The 18,206-nt window shown below is 50.4% G+C and overlaps 1 protein-coding gene across 1 annotated transcript; it reads left to right on the forward strand.

Moving 5' to 3' along the window:
- Nucleotides 1-1,573: 1,573 nt before the first annotated feature.
- On the forward strand, nt 1,574-13,727 carry SRXN1 (sulfiredoxin 1). The gene is made up of 2 exons (XM_075347814.1): nt 1,574-1,847; nt 12,879-13,727. The coding sequence occupies exons 1-2, from the start codon at nt 1,620-1,622 to the stop codon at nt 13,080-13,082; spliced, it is 432 nt and encodes a 143-aa protein (XP_075203929.1). The 5' UTR covers nt 1,574-1,619; the 3' UTR covers nt 13,083-13,727.
- The last annotated feature ends 4,479 nt before the right edge of the window (nt 13,728-18,206 follow it).

The raw sequence follows: 18,206 nt of genomic DNA on the forward strand, positions 1-18,206 counted from the left end.
GTGAATGGTGAGGATGCAGTGTAGAAGTGGAGTTTTTCCAAGAGTGGTGGTGGAATCAGTGTCGGACTGACTACCGGAGAAGCCGCCAGTAATACCAGTCCTGGCTGCGGTTACCTGGATTGAACTTCGGAACTGTCAACAGAGCTCCGGAGTGCAGCCTGGACTGAACAGCAGGTTTCCAGGACTGAACTGCGAGCGCTGACTGATTCCCCGGCGATTGCAGTTGTTCATGACAGCTGCGGACAGGCTGGTCTGAACTCCGGAGCTCTCACCTTAGTGGCTGATTTTTGCACCCTGAACTGCTTCGGACGTGGAGAACCACTGTGCCTCCACTCGTTTGACTGCTCCTTGTTTTCAGGGTCATACAAATATATCCAGGTCTCATCCATAGTGACCATTCGATCCAGGAAGTTCTTATCAGTCCAGAAACGCTGACAAATAGACTGGGAAGTTTTCACTCGCATGCTTCTCTGATCTGTTGTCAAACATTTGGGGACCCACTTTGCAGATAACTTCCTCATGTCCAAATGTTCATGGATAATGACACAAATACGTTCACGGGAAATCCCCATGATGTCTGCTATTGCTTTAGCTGAAATTCATCGATTCTGCAGTATGAGGTTGTGTGCAGCATCGACGATCTCTGGAACAACAACCACTCTCAATCGTCCAGGACGTTCCTTATCATTGGTGCTGAAGTGGCCTGTTTTAAATTTGGCAACCCAGTTGTTAACTGTGGAATATGAAGGGCATTGATCCCCCAATGTCTGCGACATATCACCATGAATATCCTTTGCAGACTTTCCTTGCAGAAACAAGAATGTTATCACTCCTCTGCTCTCAGTTGCTGTGAATATCGCATGAGACTCTGCCATTTTGTTTTCCCGCATGCGTAGAACGGTGTTGCCATAAGCAAAAAAACCCACAAAATTTTGAAAACATATATTAGACACATAAGGCTTTCATGTGATGTAACATTCGTTACCATAAAAACAAAAAAGATCACAAAGACCACCTACTGAAATCTGCATTAATTCTGTAGAATGATCTGCCGTGTCATCAACAGTGACATAGTATCAACAAGCTGTGCTGTTCGTGTGGCAGATCCCGCTAACCAGGGAGGTGGAACTGTGTAAATCTTAAAATATTTATAAAACATCTTTATAAGAAAAGCAGAAACTATAACATGTCTCTATGATAGAGTGAACGGAGCCTGACGTGCTCATAAGCAATGCAGGAAATAATAGCTGCAATGAAGTTCTATGTAAATGATCACGTCCAGCTGAAATCTCCTAGTTTGTGCAATAACATGACGCTTGCTCTGGACGAGTGCTCTGCACCAGCACACCGACACCGTGCTGATTCACACTGAGTCAGCTGCTGGACTGTACCACTCACTGACAGAGGGGAGCAAGAAACAAAAAATACATGAAAATACGCTTTTTTTTTGTTCACTTTCTACCCTGTAGTGAGCTTTTTAATAAATACATACATCCATGCCAGTGTTTCTATACTGAACATAGAATGTTTAAAGCTATATTTTCCAATTTTGTTTTTTATGGTAAGTGGATTCTTGAAGTTAAAAAAACCAGGAAGGATCTGAAGCTTACTATGCATGTATGTATCGAGGGAACCTCAGGGCGACTGTGAGTTGGAAAAGTGGATACCTGGTAAAGAGTATGGGCCAGACCCGTAGAATGATGGCGGATGACACGGTCCAGGAAAACCAGAGCGTTCATTCTCGTAACATCTCTGAAGTCCATAATGTTCCGATGAGGGTTCTGATCAGACCCATCCCGTCTGTCCTAGAGGAGAGGAAGGTGCAGAGTCTGATGGAAACCATCCAGGTAACAAATCCGCTCCGACAATGCTACCATGTACTGTATATATACAGGGTCCGAGCGCTGACAAATATTGATCATCAATCTATTCATCCAAATGAAGGCTTGGACTTTACAATGATTTTGGCCACGGCACAGATCTTACGGCCAGAAATTGCTTTATGCAGAGCAGGTAAATGGGGTTACATTGTGACTCATAGGGCTCATGCACACGACTATACAAATTGGACAAATGCTATCTGTCGCTTTAACGACTCGTCCCTATTATACTCTATAGTGCCATACACATGTCCGAATTTTAAATGAGACAACTTTGCCTTCGAATCTCGGATCACACTTAAATATTCAAGTATATGGGTCCGTGGAAAAAGCGGATGACATCAGAGTGAGGTCAGATTTTCATGGAATGACAGGATGGAAAAAATGTAGAATTTTTATTTTTATTCTCCACGTTTGAGAATATCGGATCACGCCCTGATCAAACATTGATCATACATAGTGTGATTAGCATAATCAAACCAATTTTCTTGGATGAGAGAAAATGACTGTGTGACCCTAGCCTTAAGGGCCATTTACATGCTGCGACATCGCTAACGATATATCGTCGGGGTCACGTCGTTAGTGACGCACATTCGGCGCCGTTAGCGACATCGCAGCGTGTGGCACCAAGCAGCGACGATCAACAAGCGCAAAAACGTGAAAAATCGTTGCTCGTTGACACGTCGCTCCTTTTCCAAATATCGTTGCTGCTGCAGGTACGATGTTGTTTGTCGTTCCTGCGGCAGCATACATCGCTATGTATGACTCCGCAGGAACGACGAACATCTCCTTACCTGCGTCCACCGGCAATGAGGAAGGAAGGAGGTGGGCGGCATGTTCCGGCCGCTCATTTCCGCCCCTCCTCTGCTATTGGATGTTTGCCGTGTGACGTCCCTGTGAAGCCGCACGAACCGCCCCCTTAGAAAGGAGGCGGATCGCCGGCCAGAGCGACGTCGCAGGGTAGGTAAGTCAGTGTGACGGGTGTTAGCAATGTTGTGCGCCACAGGCAGCTATTTGCCGTGACGCACAACCGACGGGGGCGGGTACGCTCGCTAGTGATATCGGTACCGATATCGCAGCGTGTAAAGTACCCTTTAGGGCATGACAACAAGCAAGTCGTGAAAAATATAACTAGTTCCCCTTTTTGCAACTTGCTTGGTTGTGGTGACTTAGCAGTCTGACCCCATTCACCTGTGTAAGGGCTAATGCACACGTTACTGCTGAATATTCTGCAGTGATTTGACAGCACATGTGCGCGTCAAATCGCTGCAGAAACACTGCATAATGGATGCAGTTTTTCTGTACAAAAAAAGCCAATTTCATGCGCTATGGCTGCTGCAGATGTGAAGCCCCACAGGTGTAGTGTCAGTGTCGGTGCGTTACCTTCAGGGACTCCACGTTGCTGGATCTCCGTCACTGGTAGGAAATCTTCGGTTTTTGATCGTGACGCCACTCTCAGTATTGCGGCCAGTAGGGACCGCCACTGCAGGTTGAGGGTCGCCTGGGGCTGATGGTGTGTGCAGTTAGATGTAGTAGCCTCCTGAGAGTGAGGCAAGCCCCAGGGCCCTGTGTAGGTTTGTAGTACCACAAGTCGCAGAATGACCACACAGGCAGGATGTCTTTCAGGGTTTTTACTCACTTCAGGTGGCAGGGTGAGTAACCCGGGCGTAGCTGAGATGAACCAGGTGGGAACCAGGTATCCTTCAGGCTGACTTTATGAGGGTGACTACTGACTCGCCTTCCTTAGCCCTTGGTGGTTTGGGGTGACCCCGACTTTGAGTCCCTATGGGGGCCACCCAGGGAAGATGCTGCAGCCTCTCTCCCCTTGTTGTTTGCCGTGTGCTTGTTCCCTGGACCAGGCCACTCCAGCCTCTTGCCTCCTATGACCTATGGGCCCTCACTGCGGTTACGTGGCTGCGGCTTTTGTGGTGTTGTGGTGTGGGCTTTAAGAGCCCCACACCGGCAGGTTTAGCAGGGAAAGGTGAATCTATCCTCGCTTCGGGATCTGCCGCCCGGTTGGGCCTGGTGCTCCCTAGCAGTCTCCTTACTTCCCACTCCGTTGCACTCTCTAGCTGAAGCTGGCTTTCAGGCAGCACTCCTAGTTGACCGTTCTCCCCCGTCTGTAGCCACTGCGCGGACGCTGTCAGATTGCACAGCTCCAGGGATCTGCTCCTCACTTGAGCTCCCTGGACTCTACACTGAACTGGCTCACTGCTCCTCCTCTCCTGTTCTTGCCTACGCCACCTAGCAACCAGACTCTCCACCACACCCCTTGAGAGGAGATGGAGGCTCTACCCCCTCCACTATTCCAGTGAAGGTGAAGGCTTGCCCCCTCCTGGGATCCCCAGGGGTCCTCTCATGGGTACATGTGTGAGACCTGATCACTATGCGCCTGTGTTCCACACCCCAGTCAGCCTTCTGGATTACCTGTATTGTACTGTCCCCAGCATGGGTGCAGTACTCAGTGGTGCCTGACCAGGTCAGGGGCGCCACATTCCCCCTTAGTTATCACCAGCACATCCTCGGGCTGCAAGACAACATTTTAAAATGCATAAAACATTAAAACATGTAAAACATTTTTAAAACCACCAGGTATCAGACATCACCACCCTCCACCCACAAGTCCGTTAACCCACCCAAAACCCTCTCAGGAGGCAGGTCACCGGTCCTGTTGGTAACCAGGTCTGGGCCATCCGTTTCCCCAGACCTTTCCTCCAATCTTCCTCTCCCGTTGGCCGCGACTTCAGCCACTTCTGGCAGGATGTAGAGGCGGCTTACATGGGCTGGTGGTTTCAGGGTATACCTGGCCTAGTGGATCCGCGCCGTCAACCTCTTCTGGCAGGATTCAGAGGCGGCCTCCACAGTTGGTGCTGGCCAGGTACCCTCTTTGTGGTGGTGAGCCAAGGCCCCATAAACAGGCGTGCTCTCTGGTCGCAGGTGAGCCAAGGCCCTTTTCTACGGACGGGCCCCCTGGTTGCAGACGAGCCAAGCCCCTAAACAGGCTGGCCCTGGTGGTGGTGCCACTGGTGTAACTATTTACACTGCGAGAGTTTGTGGCTATAGCAAGTTCATAGCCTTAAGGTTTATGGTTTTCTCACAATAGTTTTTGTGGGCGCATTTCTTAAACGTTGCAAACAAAACTTGTCAAAACTTCAACTGGTAACTTGCTGGATTTCTTTACTTTCTTTTACTTTACTCCTCTTTTTCACTAGGGCGTGGGCATGTAGGGCACCGGCACCTGTGACTTTCTTGCTCTCCGTCGTCGTCCGTGGTTGTTTCATCTGTAGGATCTTTGTCTGTGGTTGTTTCATCTGTAGGTTCTTTATCTTTCCTTTCTTGGTCTTCGTCTGTTTCCTTTTCTGCATCTGTTTCTGTATCTCTGTCTTTTCTTTCTTGTCTTTCTTGTCTTTCTTGTCTTTCTTGTCTTTCTTGTCTTTCTTGTCTTTCTTGTCTTTCTTGTCTGGGACATGGTGCTACGTCTAAGGCATAGTAGCCCCTTTCTCCTTGATGCAAGGGGAACTGTACTAAGTCCCCAATTTTCAAATTTCTGCCTGAATGTCCTCTGGGCAGGTGGGCTTGAACATCTCTCCGATTTACAAATATGCCCTCTTTTATTCCTTTTACTACAATGAAGCCGTATCCGCTTTTCAAGTTGAAGTCCTCTACTATTCCTCTGTACAGGGGTCCTCTAGCCTGGGCTTGGGACCTTCTTAGGCACCTTTTCTCCTCCAGGTCTCTGGCTGTGACCTCCCTCTGCTCTGGAGACTGTGGTGTTGGAGGATACTTTGATCTGCTGCGCCGTGTCTTGCGGGCTGGGTTCATGCCTGTGGGCTCCCAGGTGAGGTCTTTGGGTTGATCTTCATCTGCTGACGGTGTCAAGTCTTCCTCCTCCCAGCGGGAATAGGGCAGCATCTCCGGCTCTGGGTAGGGGTCTGCTGCGGTTGGCGTCGGAGTCAGCCCTTCTGCTTCCTGGCCTCCTCTCCCCCTTAGTTCTTCGCTGCACTCTGGTTGTGGCAGTGCTGGGGATGGGCTCTCTTCAGCTGGTCTGGGCGGTGGACTCTTTGGCGCGGCTGCAGGGGTTGCCGGAATCTCCTTGGGGGTATACGGAGGGAGCAAATACCGATCCACCATCTCTTGTGGAAACTGGGCCTCCAGATCAGCCTTCAGCTTCCAGTATTCGGGGTCCTCTCCTATCAGGGTCTTCCTGGCAGGGACCTCTCTGGACTGGGGAGCGGTGTCTGCTCTGGCCTTGCAGGCCGAGGAAAATAATGAGGTAGTCTTCTCTTCTTGGCGGGCCGCGCCCTGTATGGCGGCGGCCTGGTCTTGGCGGGCCGCGCCTGGCATGGCGGCGGCCTGGTCTTGGCGGGCCGCGCCCTGTATGGCGGCGGCCTGAATTGGCGTTTCTGTCGCGGCCGGTTCCTGGCGGGCCGGACTGGACACTGCAGCCGCGGTCTCACTTGGCGTCGCAGCCTCGATGGGGTCCGTGCAGGCTGAGTCGGGCGTCGCGGCAGTGATCGGAGCTTGGCGGGCCGCACCCGGCGGGGCTGCGGCTTGGTTCAGCATATCACTTGCGGCGCGGACGAGCGTCGCTGCTGCGTTGGGGTCTTGGCGGACCGGGTTCAGCAGGGTGGCAGCCTGGGTCAGCGTCACACCTGCAGCACGGATGAGCACTGCCGTGGTGGTCGGAGCCCGGCGGGACAGGCGAGGCATCGCTGCAGCGGCCTGGGCTTGGCGGGCCGCACCTAGCGTGGCTGCGGCCTGGCTCGGTGGCGCCGCGCCGGGCGCCTCTTCCGGGACCGCGGGCGTGGCAGCAGGGGTCGGGGCACTTGCGCTGGCCGGGGCATCACTCGACTCACCCATCTGTGGCAGCATCGGGGTCTGCGTCGTCGCCGCTCGGTCTGGCATGCGTCGCGCGGCTCCCTCCTCGTAGGTCCGCACCGCCGCAGCCATCTCCAGGAGCTCCGTGCGTTCTTCCCTAAGCTGTCGCACAATCCCGGCCTCCAGCCGGTCGCAGAAGATGGCAAGCTCCCGGCACCACCAGGCAGCAGAGCCTGGCTCTGGGTATCCGCGTCTGGACTCCATTTTCTCTAGCAAGCTGCTGGCTTCTCTTCTGCTCCGCCGTCTCTGGACGCTTCCGCTTTCTTCATCAGCGAGGTCAGGACTCTGCAGGGGATCTCTGGGTAGCCACACCTCTTCGTGGGCGGTAACTTCTTCCAGCGCGGGCTGCTGTTGTTTTTCAGCGCGCTTTTCATGGTGGCAATATGGCGGCGCTTCCAATTTTTCAAGCGGACCGCCCAGGCACATGGTCACCTGTCTGGACAGGTCTAGTCCTTATCCTGTTCGTGACGCCAGATGTGAAGCCCCACAGGTGTAGTGTCGGTGTCGGTGCGTTACCTTCAGGGACTCCACGTTGCTGGATCTCCGTCACTGGTAGGAAATCTTCGGTTTTTGATCGTGACGCCACTCTCAGTATTGCGGCCAGTAGGGACCGCCACTGCAGGTTGAGGGTCGCCTGGGGCTGATGGTGTGTGCAGTTAGATGTAGTAGCCTCCTGAGAGTGAGGCAAGCCCCAGGGCCCTGTGTAGGTTTGTAGTACCACAAGTCGCAGAATGACCACACAGGCAGGATGTCTTTCAGGGTTTTTACTCACTTCAGGTGGCAGGGTGAGTAACCCGGGCGTAGCTGAGATGAACCAGGTGGGAACCAGGTATCCTTCAGGCTGACTTTATGAGGGTGACTACTGACTCGCCTTCCTTAGCCCTTGGTGGTTTGGGGTGACCCCGACTTTGAGTCCCTATGGGGGCCACCCAGGGAAGATGCTGCAGCCTCTCTCCCCTTGTTGTTTGCCGTGTGCTTGTTCCCTGGACCAGGCCACTCCAGCCTCTTGCCTCCTATGACCTATGGGCCCTCACTGCGGTTACGTGGCTGCGGCTTTTGTGGTGTTGTGGTGTGGGCTTTAAGAGCCCCACACCGGCAGGTTTAGCAGGGAAAGGTGAATCTATCCTCGCTTCGGGATCTGCCGCCCGGTTGGGCCTGGTGCTCCCTAGCAGTCTCCTTACTTCCCACTCCGTTGCACTCTCTAGCTGAAGCTGGCTTTCAGGCAGCACTCCTAGTTGACCGTTCTCCCCCGTCTGTAGCCACTGCGCGGACGCTGTCAGATTGCACAGCTCCAGGGATCTGCTCCTCACTTGAGCTCCCTGGACTCTACACTGAACTGGCTCACTGCTCCTCCTCTCCTGTTCTTGCCTACGCCACCTAGCAACCAGACTCTCCACCACACCCCTTGAGAGGAGATGGAGGCTCTACCCCCTCCACTATTCCAGTGAAGGTGAAGGCTTGCCCCCTCCTGGGATCCCCAGGGGTCCTCTCATGGGTACATGTGTGAGACCTGATCACTATGCGCCTGTGTTCCACACCCCAGTCAGCCTTCTGGATTACCTGTATTGTACTGTCCCCAGCATGGGTGCAGTACTCAGTGGTGCCTGACCAGGTCAGGGGCGCCACACACCTACCATAGACAGAGGGGAGCTGCATCCATAGCGCACAAATTAATTGACATGCTCATTTTATGAATGCACGGATTTGGGTCAAAATTTTAGCACTCAATTCGTTGCGTTTATAAAAGCATTGTGCGCATGTCTCATGCACAATCTTCATAGCTTGTGCAGGGGATGCAGGATGTATGCATTTACCCTTGCAGTGCAATACGCAGCGTAAATGCATGCAATTACGCAACATGCGCACGAGCCTTTACACTATGATGTAGCAAGTGTGCGGAGCAATGTTTGTAATTCACAGAAAAGGACATATATTCAAAAGAAGTAAAAAAAAAACTTACCAAAAACAGTCATTTGCTACCAGGTCAAACAGCAAATGCCCTAGCAGGATGCAGCCGGCCCCCTATATAAAAGGTGGGGGCAACACAGATGCAGAATACCGATGAAACAACCACTTTCAGCCTACCATATCATGGATGGGGTGGTTGCTGGTGTACCGCCCCGCGGGCTCGGCTACGACCGCCGAGCCGCTCGGATCTGTGCTCGTACTGCGGGTGGTGGCTCGAGCCTCTCACGGACCCGGGGGTCACGTCGCTCTGCAAGGGAGTTGGCGCTACACGCGGGGATTTGGGTGTTTGATTTGGAATGACAGTTCGTGACGCCACCAACGGGTTGTGGTGATTATGGACACCACCGCTGCGGTGAAGGTACGAGGATCCCGGGAGCGGTGTAATGACGCAGCTAGGTGTTGACCCCTCCGTGGGTAGGGGGTGTTGGTCCCGGGGCCCGGTACACGAGGGCCGGGGTGCAGGGTGAAGTGTTGCGGTTCGACGCGGCGTGGTGCCTGATGGCACTGGTGTACTCACTCTTACACAAGACACTGGAGTCACTGGTAAACCAAATGGAGTGACGAACGGGGCCCGCAGCCGGCTGCAGCTTTTCCCAGATTAGGTTGGTGGTGCCCGACTTTCTCCTGCACCTATGTGTGTGAATCTTGACTCCTGTGCCTAGACACCGGTAGTCCAATTCCCGACGTGTATCTGTCGTAGGAGCCCGTTTGCCCGCAGACGCTGGCCCTTTGGATCTCTTGCCCTTGGCGGTGGCACTTATCCGGAATGGTTGGGCTGTTGCCTTCAATCGGGACTTAGGTGGGAATGAACCCCTGAGGTCCAGACCGCATTCAGTTAATTTGACTATGGTGGTGGCTTCTAGCCTAGTTCGTGGTCTGAGTACCCTGCCTGGTGCTCCAGTATCCAGTTGGCTCCCCGGTTCGGTTCCAGTGGGCCACTACCCTGTCCCGGTCCTTTACAGTTCCGCCGGTCGTTTTCCCGGTCTCCTGCAGGCGGCCACTATCGTCTGCCTCCTTGCCAGTGGCGACTGGGCTACAACCCAGCCACCTGGTAGTCTCTGGGCAGCCTGGACACAGGACTGCCCGTGAACTTGACTCTTCCCGAGCCTGAGCTAGACTACACTACTTGGGTTCCTGCCTCCAGGCCTGTGAACTCCTCGGTGGGTGGAGCCAACCACCTGGCTCCACCCCCCCTGGTGTGGACATCAAACCTGGAGGGTGGTGACAAGGCTTTTAAGTTTGACTGATGTTACCTAACTGGGAAGGGGTGTGTGGTGTTGTGTGTGACTACCTGGGACGACCTGGATAGTCCAGGGCGAGGGCGTCACACTGGTATTAAACATGCACACATATGGGGTTGGATGGGATTGAGAACAACTGATTCTGGCTCTCTTTGTTTGGGGGGCAGTGGTGTCGAGGTCTAGAACTTGTTCTCCTTTGTGTACAAAACTATATTTTATCATTGAGGCCCTTCTACCTATAGGACAGTATTTTCTGGAGGACTGCACTGGATTACGTCTTCGCTGCTGTAAAACAACCTGCTCCGACACACATCCCAATCAGTCCAGGTTGCTTGAGTATTTAAAGGGAACCTGTCAGGTCCAATATGCACCCAGAATCACAAGCAGATGTGGGTGTATATTACTAATCACTGTCTGACTGTCCCTGTATACACTAACATAGATAAAGGGATCTTTAGAAAAAGTATTTCTAAAGATCTTGTATCTTATGCTAATGAGCGCGGGGACTAGTCCCAAGGGCGTTATATCCCCTGAGTAGCTGCCCTCTTAGCATGGTAGTGCGCCCACAGGGGTGTACTAACATGCTGTTCAATGCAGCGTCACGAGCGGTGCCTGTGTTTTCTGTGACCGCTCTTCAGAGTCCCCGGCACTTCTAGTAATGCGCAGTAGACCTCTCTAAAGCAGGAACGCACACACCTGGCTTCATACTGTGCATGACCGGAAGTGTCGGGCATTTAGAAGAGTGGTCACAGCAAACACAGGTATGCGTAGCTCTTATCGTGACGCTGCATTGAATAGCATGTTTGCATGCCCCTGTGGTTATACTAACATGCTAAGAGGGCAGACTGGTAAGGGGATATATAACACCCTTGGGATTAGTCCCCGCGCTCATTAGCATAGGATAAAAATCTTTAGAAATACTTTTTCTAAAGATCTCTTTATCTATGCTACGTGACGTGGATTACGCTGGAGCTGTGTGTTTCGGGAGGGGTTAATAAACGGGTGAACGAGGCTTATTTGTGTTTTATTTAAAATAAAGGATTTTTCGGTGTGTGTGTTTTTTCACGTTACTTACGGGTTGATCATGTCAGCTGTCTCATAGAAGCTGCCATGATCAAGCCTGGACTTAGTGGCGGCGATCCGCCACCATTAACTCCTTATTACCTGGATCGCCACCGCATCATGGCATCTAGAAGAGCTAGGGACACTCTGGTACTGCCGCATAATACATGCGACAGTCCCGGGGCAGCTGCGGCTAATATTCTCGGCTGCAGGAGGTGGGAGGGAGGCGGGGGACATTAACCCTGTCCCTCGCCCTCCCCAGCCTGAGAATACCGGGCCGCCGCTGTGTGCTTACCTCGGCTGGACGGTAAATATACAGCGGAGCCCATGTGTTTTTTTTTCTATATTTCCGTTTGATTTCTATGTGTATTATATATGTCTGTGTGTGAGTGTAATCTGTGTATTCTATGTCTGTGATGTGTGTGTTTACTCTCTGCTCCGCTTCCTCTTCCTGTCATAATGACATCACTTCCCTGCAAACCGCAGGCAGCGATGTAAATTACCGCAGGTAAACCGCAAAATACCGGAGGGAATAACGCAGGAAAACGCAATGAACCGCACAGAATTTGCTGCCTGCGTTATTCCCTGCGGGATTTCACGATTACATGGCAGTCAATGGAGTGAAATCCCGCAGCGACGTGCGTAAAAGAAGTGACATGCAATTGTTTTTGCTGCGGGAATCCCACAGCAAAACATGCAGCTGTCAAAATCCGCATAGTGCGCACAGCATTTTTTTTTCCCATAGGTTTTGCTGGTGATTCACTGCAGAGATGTTATGAACATTTTCGGCAGTGAAACATGCAGCAAAACCGCGGCAAAAAACGACAAGTGCGCACAGGGCCTTAAAGGGAACCTGTCAGGTACAATATGCACCCAGAACCATGAGCATATTGTGCATATTGGACCTGAAAGGTTCCCTTTAACAACCTCTTAGAACATAATAGGTACATCACTTTGTACATATATAAACCATTTCTATGTGCTGCTGAATTCTCATGTGCAATATCTGCAAAGGAATTGTTAAAGGGAACCTGTCACCAGATATGGCGACTAAGGTGCTGCCACCACCAGTGGGCTCTTATATACAGTATTCTAGAATGCTGTATATTAGAGCCCAGGCCGCTGTGTAGAATGTAAAAATCACTTTTGTAGTACCTAGTGGGCGGACCGGTCCGATGGATGTTGCTGCTCTCCCGTCCAGCGCCTCCTTCTGCAGCGATCACCGTCCTCCTTCTACCCAGCCGAGTATGTATGACGCGTCCTGCGCAGGCGCACTTTGATCTGCGCTGCTCAGGGCAGATCAATGTATTGTAGTGAGCATGCATGGGCAGTCTTTAATCTTTCCTCGCGCCTGCGCATTACAATACTTTGACCTGCCCTGAGCAGGGCAGATCAAAGTGCACTTATGCAGGACTGTAATGCTGGTCTGTGTGGATGACGTAGGACATGTCATCCACACTCAGCTGGGTAGAACGAGGATGGAGATCGCCGCAGAGAGGAAGCACCAGACCGGAGAGCAGCAACACCCATCGGACCGGACCGTCCCCTAGGTGAGTATTATAAAAGTGTTTTTTACATTTTTACATACTACAGAGCGGCCTGGACTCTTACATACAGTATTCTAGAATGCTGCATAAAAGAGCTCAGTGGTGGTGGCCGCATATTATAGGAGTCAAATCTTATGACAGGTTCCCTTTAAAAGAGTGCAAACGTAATGGTAGCTATCAGCTCTGCTACATATTAAAGGCAGATACACAATTACTTTGGCGTATTCCACATATATTGTTGTTTAATGTCTTATCACTCAAATGATCTGAAAAATAATACTTTTTGTTTGTTTCATTAATAGGAGGACGCAGACCTGGTGCCCCCCATAGATGTTCTGTGGATTAAGGGTCGTAATGGGGGGGATTATTACTATTCCTTTGGGGGATGTCATCGCTATGCAGCTCACCAGAGACTCAACAAAGAAACTATACCAGCCAAACTCATCCAGTCGTCCGTCAGTGACCTGCGCACATATCTTGGCTCCAGCACCCCCGATCTGCTGTAAGTCGTCTATGGACTTTATCCCACAACTGACGGAAGACGTGGAGATCAGGGCTCTGACAGTGGATGCACCAGTATTGTTGTTCATTATGCCCCTTGATGAAGAGTCACCAGTACAAGAGGAGGCATTTGCTCTTGCCAAATATCATGCCATTCTCCAGCCTGCAGAGACAGCTCTGTCCAGCATTTTAGAAAGGCACTGTGCATCATTTTACATATGTCCTATACAATAGCTAAGAGTCCTAAAACATCTTATAAGGATCGGGTCATGTAGGGATTCACTAATTGTCATCCCTCGGAGCAGTGTAAGAATATTAATTTATAGATTACCGAGAAGATAATTTATTTCACAACTTGACATCGAGATATATATATTATATATATTACAGTATATATACATATATGTACTGGAATTATATTTATTAACTATAGGGTTAGATATACTGCTACATTCATATTCTGGTTGTATTTTTTCTATAGCTCACGTCCTTCTGACGGTTTCCATTAGATTTCTAGCACACTTGATGAAACTTTGAAAAAACATAGATTTTCTTATGCATTTAAGACATAAGCAGCGTCTTAATCTTAGCTATGTGAATCTATATGTTCATCTTCACTTTAATGTAATTAAAGATGAATTTAAAGAAGACCTTTCAGCAAATTTTTGAGCTGGACACAATCTAATAATGGTTGCATTTTCATTCAAGAGACATTAGCAACCAAAGTATATAACACCTAATGATTTAACTTTTGGGTAAGTCCAAATGAATGTTTTTAGATATTAGTTGTCCCTGGGGGCGTGTACTTCTTCTCACTGTATGACATTGACCAATCATAAGCAGGCAGCAGCACTCAAAGAGAAAAAGAACACGCCCCTAGAATGTGAGATGTAATCACACTTACATGTGTACACAGGTATACTCAAATCCCGAGGAACACTCTGCACCACACCCACCAAACACCCATTGGGCAGCCTGAGGAGAATAGGGCCGCCCAGATGGAGGTATGGTAGAAGGAGGGCCAGAAGTGTCAGTTGTAGAGAGAGAGTGCCAGTGAGCAGTGACAGGAAAGGTCACGCTGCAGAGCTGGGTTCCTGTACCTGTCATGGTGCCAGACGTTGGCCTGGCCGGAAGGAGCTGGAACCCCTGTCGCAGGGGGTAGTGGCAGGAGGCATAGTACTGCCACGGAGGGCAGTTCGGCCGCTCTGTGCTACAACCGGGCAGGGGACAGGGCACGACGGGGTACGCGGACCCTAGGCTGGGAAGTAGCTTTATGCAGCCCAGTAATTCACCTGACAAGGACGGAATCTTCATGAACCGCTCTCCACCCGCTCCAAAATTGGGGTACTAGCGCAACGAGGGGGATAGGACTTCCCAAAACCGTCCAGAAAATCCCAAGCGTGATCCCTGAGAGCAAGTTCACCCTGCTAGCCACGCAGGTGAGCGGGACCCGAGTAGTTTTAGGCGAAAGGGATCCAACAAGACTAAACACAGTGCCAATGGACAAGGCTTCAGACCAACCAGCAATGCCAAAGGGGCACGGACCCAGCGTGCTTGACTAAGGCTGCAGGGCATTCAAGACTTTGGTTCACCCAGTGTCAGTGTCAGTATCTCTGGACTGTGTGAGTATGTTGTGCCCCTTTACTTCCGACGGGTCCCCCAGCCTTCCATCACTGAGCCTTGGGACACCTTCCCCTGCCCATGGAGGGCTTAACATCATCAGCTGCCACCCCATCGACCCCGGGCGCTCTCCCTCTCTCCTAAACACAGCAGCGGTGATATCTCATTTTACCACGACCCGTGGGTGGCGTCACGAACATTATCCAAATCCACCCTTTCACCCGCCTTTTTATTTCGAGTGGCCACGCGACCCTGCCTCGGGTCCGGAGACCCCTCGAGCCACTGCGGATCCGAGCAGCCCGTCGGCTGTCGCGGGGACGGTACATAAACGCATTAGGTATTGCTCAGTATTTTGGCCAAAATAATTTTGCACCTATGCTGTCTCCAACTTAATCATGGATGCCTGCTGCATTTCGTTGTGGATTAGTATTGTGACCTGGTGTTTGAAAATACGGGTGTCTTTTTTTCTGGGATGTATTCTCAGGTGGAGTAGCAGGATTTGGGGATAATGAAAAAAACCACGGTATTGGCTGCGCTGCTATTAAAGTTCATGAACTTTAATAGCAGCGCAGCCAATACCGTGGTTTTTTTCATTATCCCCAAATCCATTCTCCTTCTCCTTCCTGGAGTGCACGGGGCTGCTGCAGCTATTCCAAGACTCTGCCTGAATCACATCAAGCCTCTGAAGGGCCGGTGAGTCACCGGCATCTTTTCTACGGGTCCGTCCACCACAGAGGAGGAGCTGCAGCTCAGCGCTGGTCTGACGGCTGTGCTCTCCATGTGGGATATCGATCGCGTGAGCGGCGGCCTGAGCTGGAAATACTGCGGGCTGGAAAGGACGAGATCCCCGTTGATGCCATAGCGGTACACCGTGGACCTCCCTTCGGCTGTCTCCCCAGTGTTGTACCTGATGTACAACAGGATCAGGTGAGTGTGACCATCACACTGCACACGTAATAAGTTATCATTAGATTTTACACAGGAGCGCACCCTCTTTTTCTTTTATTTTACAGGTGGAGTAGCAATAACTTAGTGACAGATTCCCTTTAACAAAGTGGGTATTTAGCTAACTGAATTTATTCTACTATTGTTTTCAATCAAAGTTGGCCTCGTGTGTGACCCTCACTGCTGAAAAACAACTATACCTAAAGCTAGGTGCAGAAGACCGTATTTAAAGTCCGAGTGAGATCTGACAAAACATTAGATCACAATCGGACCAATGGTATTCTATGGGGCCATGCATAAATCCGATTTTTTTTTTTTTTTTTTTCCTCAGACCAAGTGTTTCCAAGGAAAATATCGCAGCATGTCCATGTTGCCTCTGTAAATTGAATCATACTTTGAAGGTCAAGGGGTCCAATTTTCATAAGCTGACAGAATGGAAAAAATAGAGAATTTTTTTCTCCTATATTCTCCACATCCAATTAAAATGGATCAGATGCTTATTAGACTCTGATCAAAGTGTGATGTAACTTGGCACAGGGCGGTAGTCGCAGACGAGGTGGTGTTCTCTTGTGCTACGGCACGCCACAGGGAGGTGGGGTAGTCCTGGCTTGGTGTGCGGACTTGAGTTGTGAGAACGATTCTTCCCTGCAGGCCACATACTGCCAATGGCATTAGCTGGCCGGGACCAGAAGTTAACTTAAGCATAGGAGGAGACCGCCAGTTCTTTGTCACGGCTGTCTCTCTGCATTATGAGACTTGTGACAGATTCAGGACTTGAGTCATTTCCATTCTTGACTCTCAATATTAAATGTGTTTTCCTTTCCTTTAGCAGTTGTAGGGTTAATGTCAGTATTCCTTGCCAGAAAGCTGGCTAATTATCTACTCAGGTGTTTCTGGTTTGGGACCACTCCCAGTCCCTTCATATAATCTCTGCTACCAGCAGAGGGTGCCGGTTATTCTCTGATCTCATTCATTTGGATGCTTGGCCTGGAGGTGGAAGGGGCTGCTGAAATCCCTTTGTTGAAGTTTCTGTGGTGGCTGCAGCAGTCTGTTGTGTTCCCCCCGTCTGTCTTCCTTCCCTGGTGTGTTGCGTTAGTGCAGTGGTGGGGCTAGTGTTCCTTACCTGCCCACTTTATAGCCTGGGACTATTGTAGGGTCTTTTCAGGGCTTCAGGTTCCTGCTTGGCGACAGGTGAGGAACCTGTATAGGGACTTGCTAGGTGTGTAGGGTACAGCAGCAGGTATGTGGAGGAGGTGTCCATCTTCCCTCTCATTAGTTCTAGGGCCCTCTATTGTTAAAGTGTCCCCTGTCTACCACTTGTTTGTCGTGGTGTAACCCGTTGTTGTATTTTGCCTCACGCCAAACTTTCCTCTAGTCCGTGCTGTGATATTCTTAAAAGATATTTTTTACTTAATTGTAACTTGACAAACACAGCACACAGGGAATAGCGGATGCACATCTTCTTGGATGTTTCTTGCTGAATACAAAGCATTACCACCAATGGTCCCTTCAATCCTTCCAACCTAGTTGTTCCTGTCCTCATTAGTCCCAGTTGTTTCACCACCACCCAGCTAAACATCAAGAGTACCATCCGTGAGAGTCAGTCCGTACCTTTCTGCTATTCCACGTCCAGTTCTTCTTGCCAAGGAGATAGGTTGCCACAATGACCAAACCCAATCCTCACGTTACTGAGACTTTCGGAACATCCGCCCAAGGTTCCCTTTTCGTTTCATGTACTGTGTGACCAGGTCCTTCACCTTCTTAAGTAGACGACTGTCTAGGGCCTCGATGCTGACGGTCCGGCATGAGGAACAGACTACCCCAGTTGCTAGTTCTCCTGGTCACCACGCTGACCTGACTATGTTGGTTGCTTTGTGTACCTTTCACTTCCTTTTCACGCTATGCCTGGCTCCAGTCTCCTTCAGCTGTAGCGACAGCCATGCCTTGCTGATCACTCAGAATCACATTTGCTCTAGCTGCAAACTAATCCTTGTCTGAAGTTCTAGAAAGAAATCTGTTTCTTTCCCTGCATGCTAACCTCTCCCCTATTGGCTAGTCCCAACAATAACTGTCTGCCCCTACAGCCTGTTGCTGGGCAGACTTGAACTTTTTCCTACATTTTTATATACACACATACACACACATATTATAATGCTCTACATTATCACATCCTATATAACACTGCTATGCCTTACATTATACAGGAACATTTCACATTACATTATCAACACTGCTACAACTTATACCTTATACAAGCCTATCTTATATTACTAGCACTTCTCTCTATCATACACAGCATTGACGCGATTGGTGTCTTCAGGGGGGAAACATGTCCATAGGTCCACCTCTTTATAGTGATTAACATCATAGATCCAATTTTTTTCAGATGGGAAAAAATTGGTTGTCTGCACCTAGCCTTAAGCGGGCTTTACACACTGCGATATCGGTCCCGATATCGCTAGTGTGGGTACCCGCGCCCATCTGTTGTGTGACACGGGCAAATCGCTGCCCGTGCAGCACAACATTGCCCAGACCCGTCACACATACTTACCTGCCCGGCGACG

Source organism: Anomaloglossus baeobatrachus, chromosome 5 (assembly GCF_048569485.1).
Source record: "Anomaloglossus baeobatrachus isolate aAnoBae1 chromosome 5, aAnoBae1.hap1, whole genome shotgun sequence".
NCBI lineage: Eukaryota > Metazoa > Chordata > Amphibia > Anura > Aromobatidae > Anomaloglossus > Anomaloglossus baeobatrachus.

What these genes read in the sequence shown, in the direction of transcription:
- SRXN1 (XM_075347814.1), top strand. Translation starts at nt 1,620, where the DNA reads ATGTATCGAGGGAACCTCAGGGCGACTGTGAGTTGGAAAAGTGGATAC. An exon ending in GTCTGATGGAAACCATCCAG is followed by an intron (nt 1,848 to 12,878) that starts GTAACAAATCCG and finishes TTTCATTAATAG; the next exon opens with GAGGACGCAGACCTGGTGCC.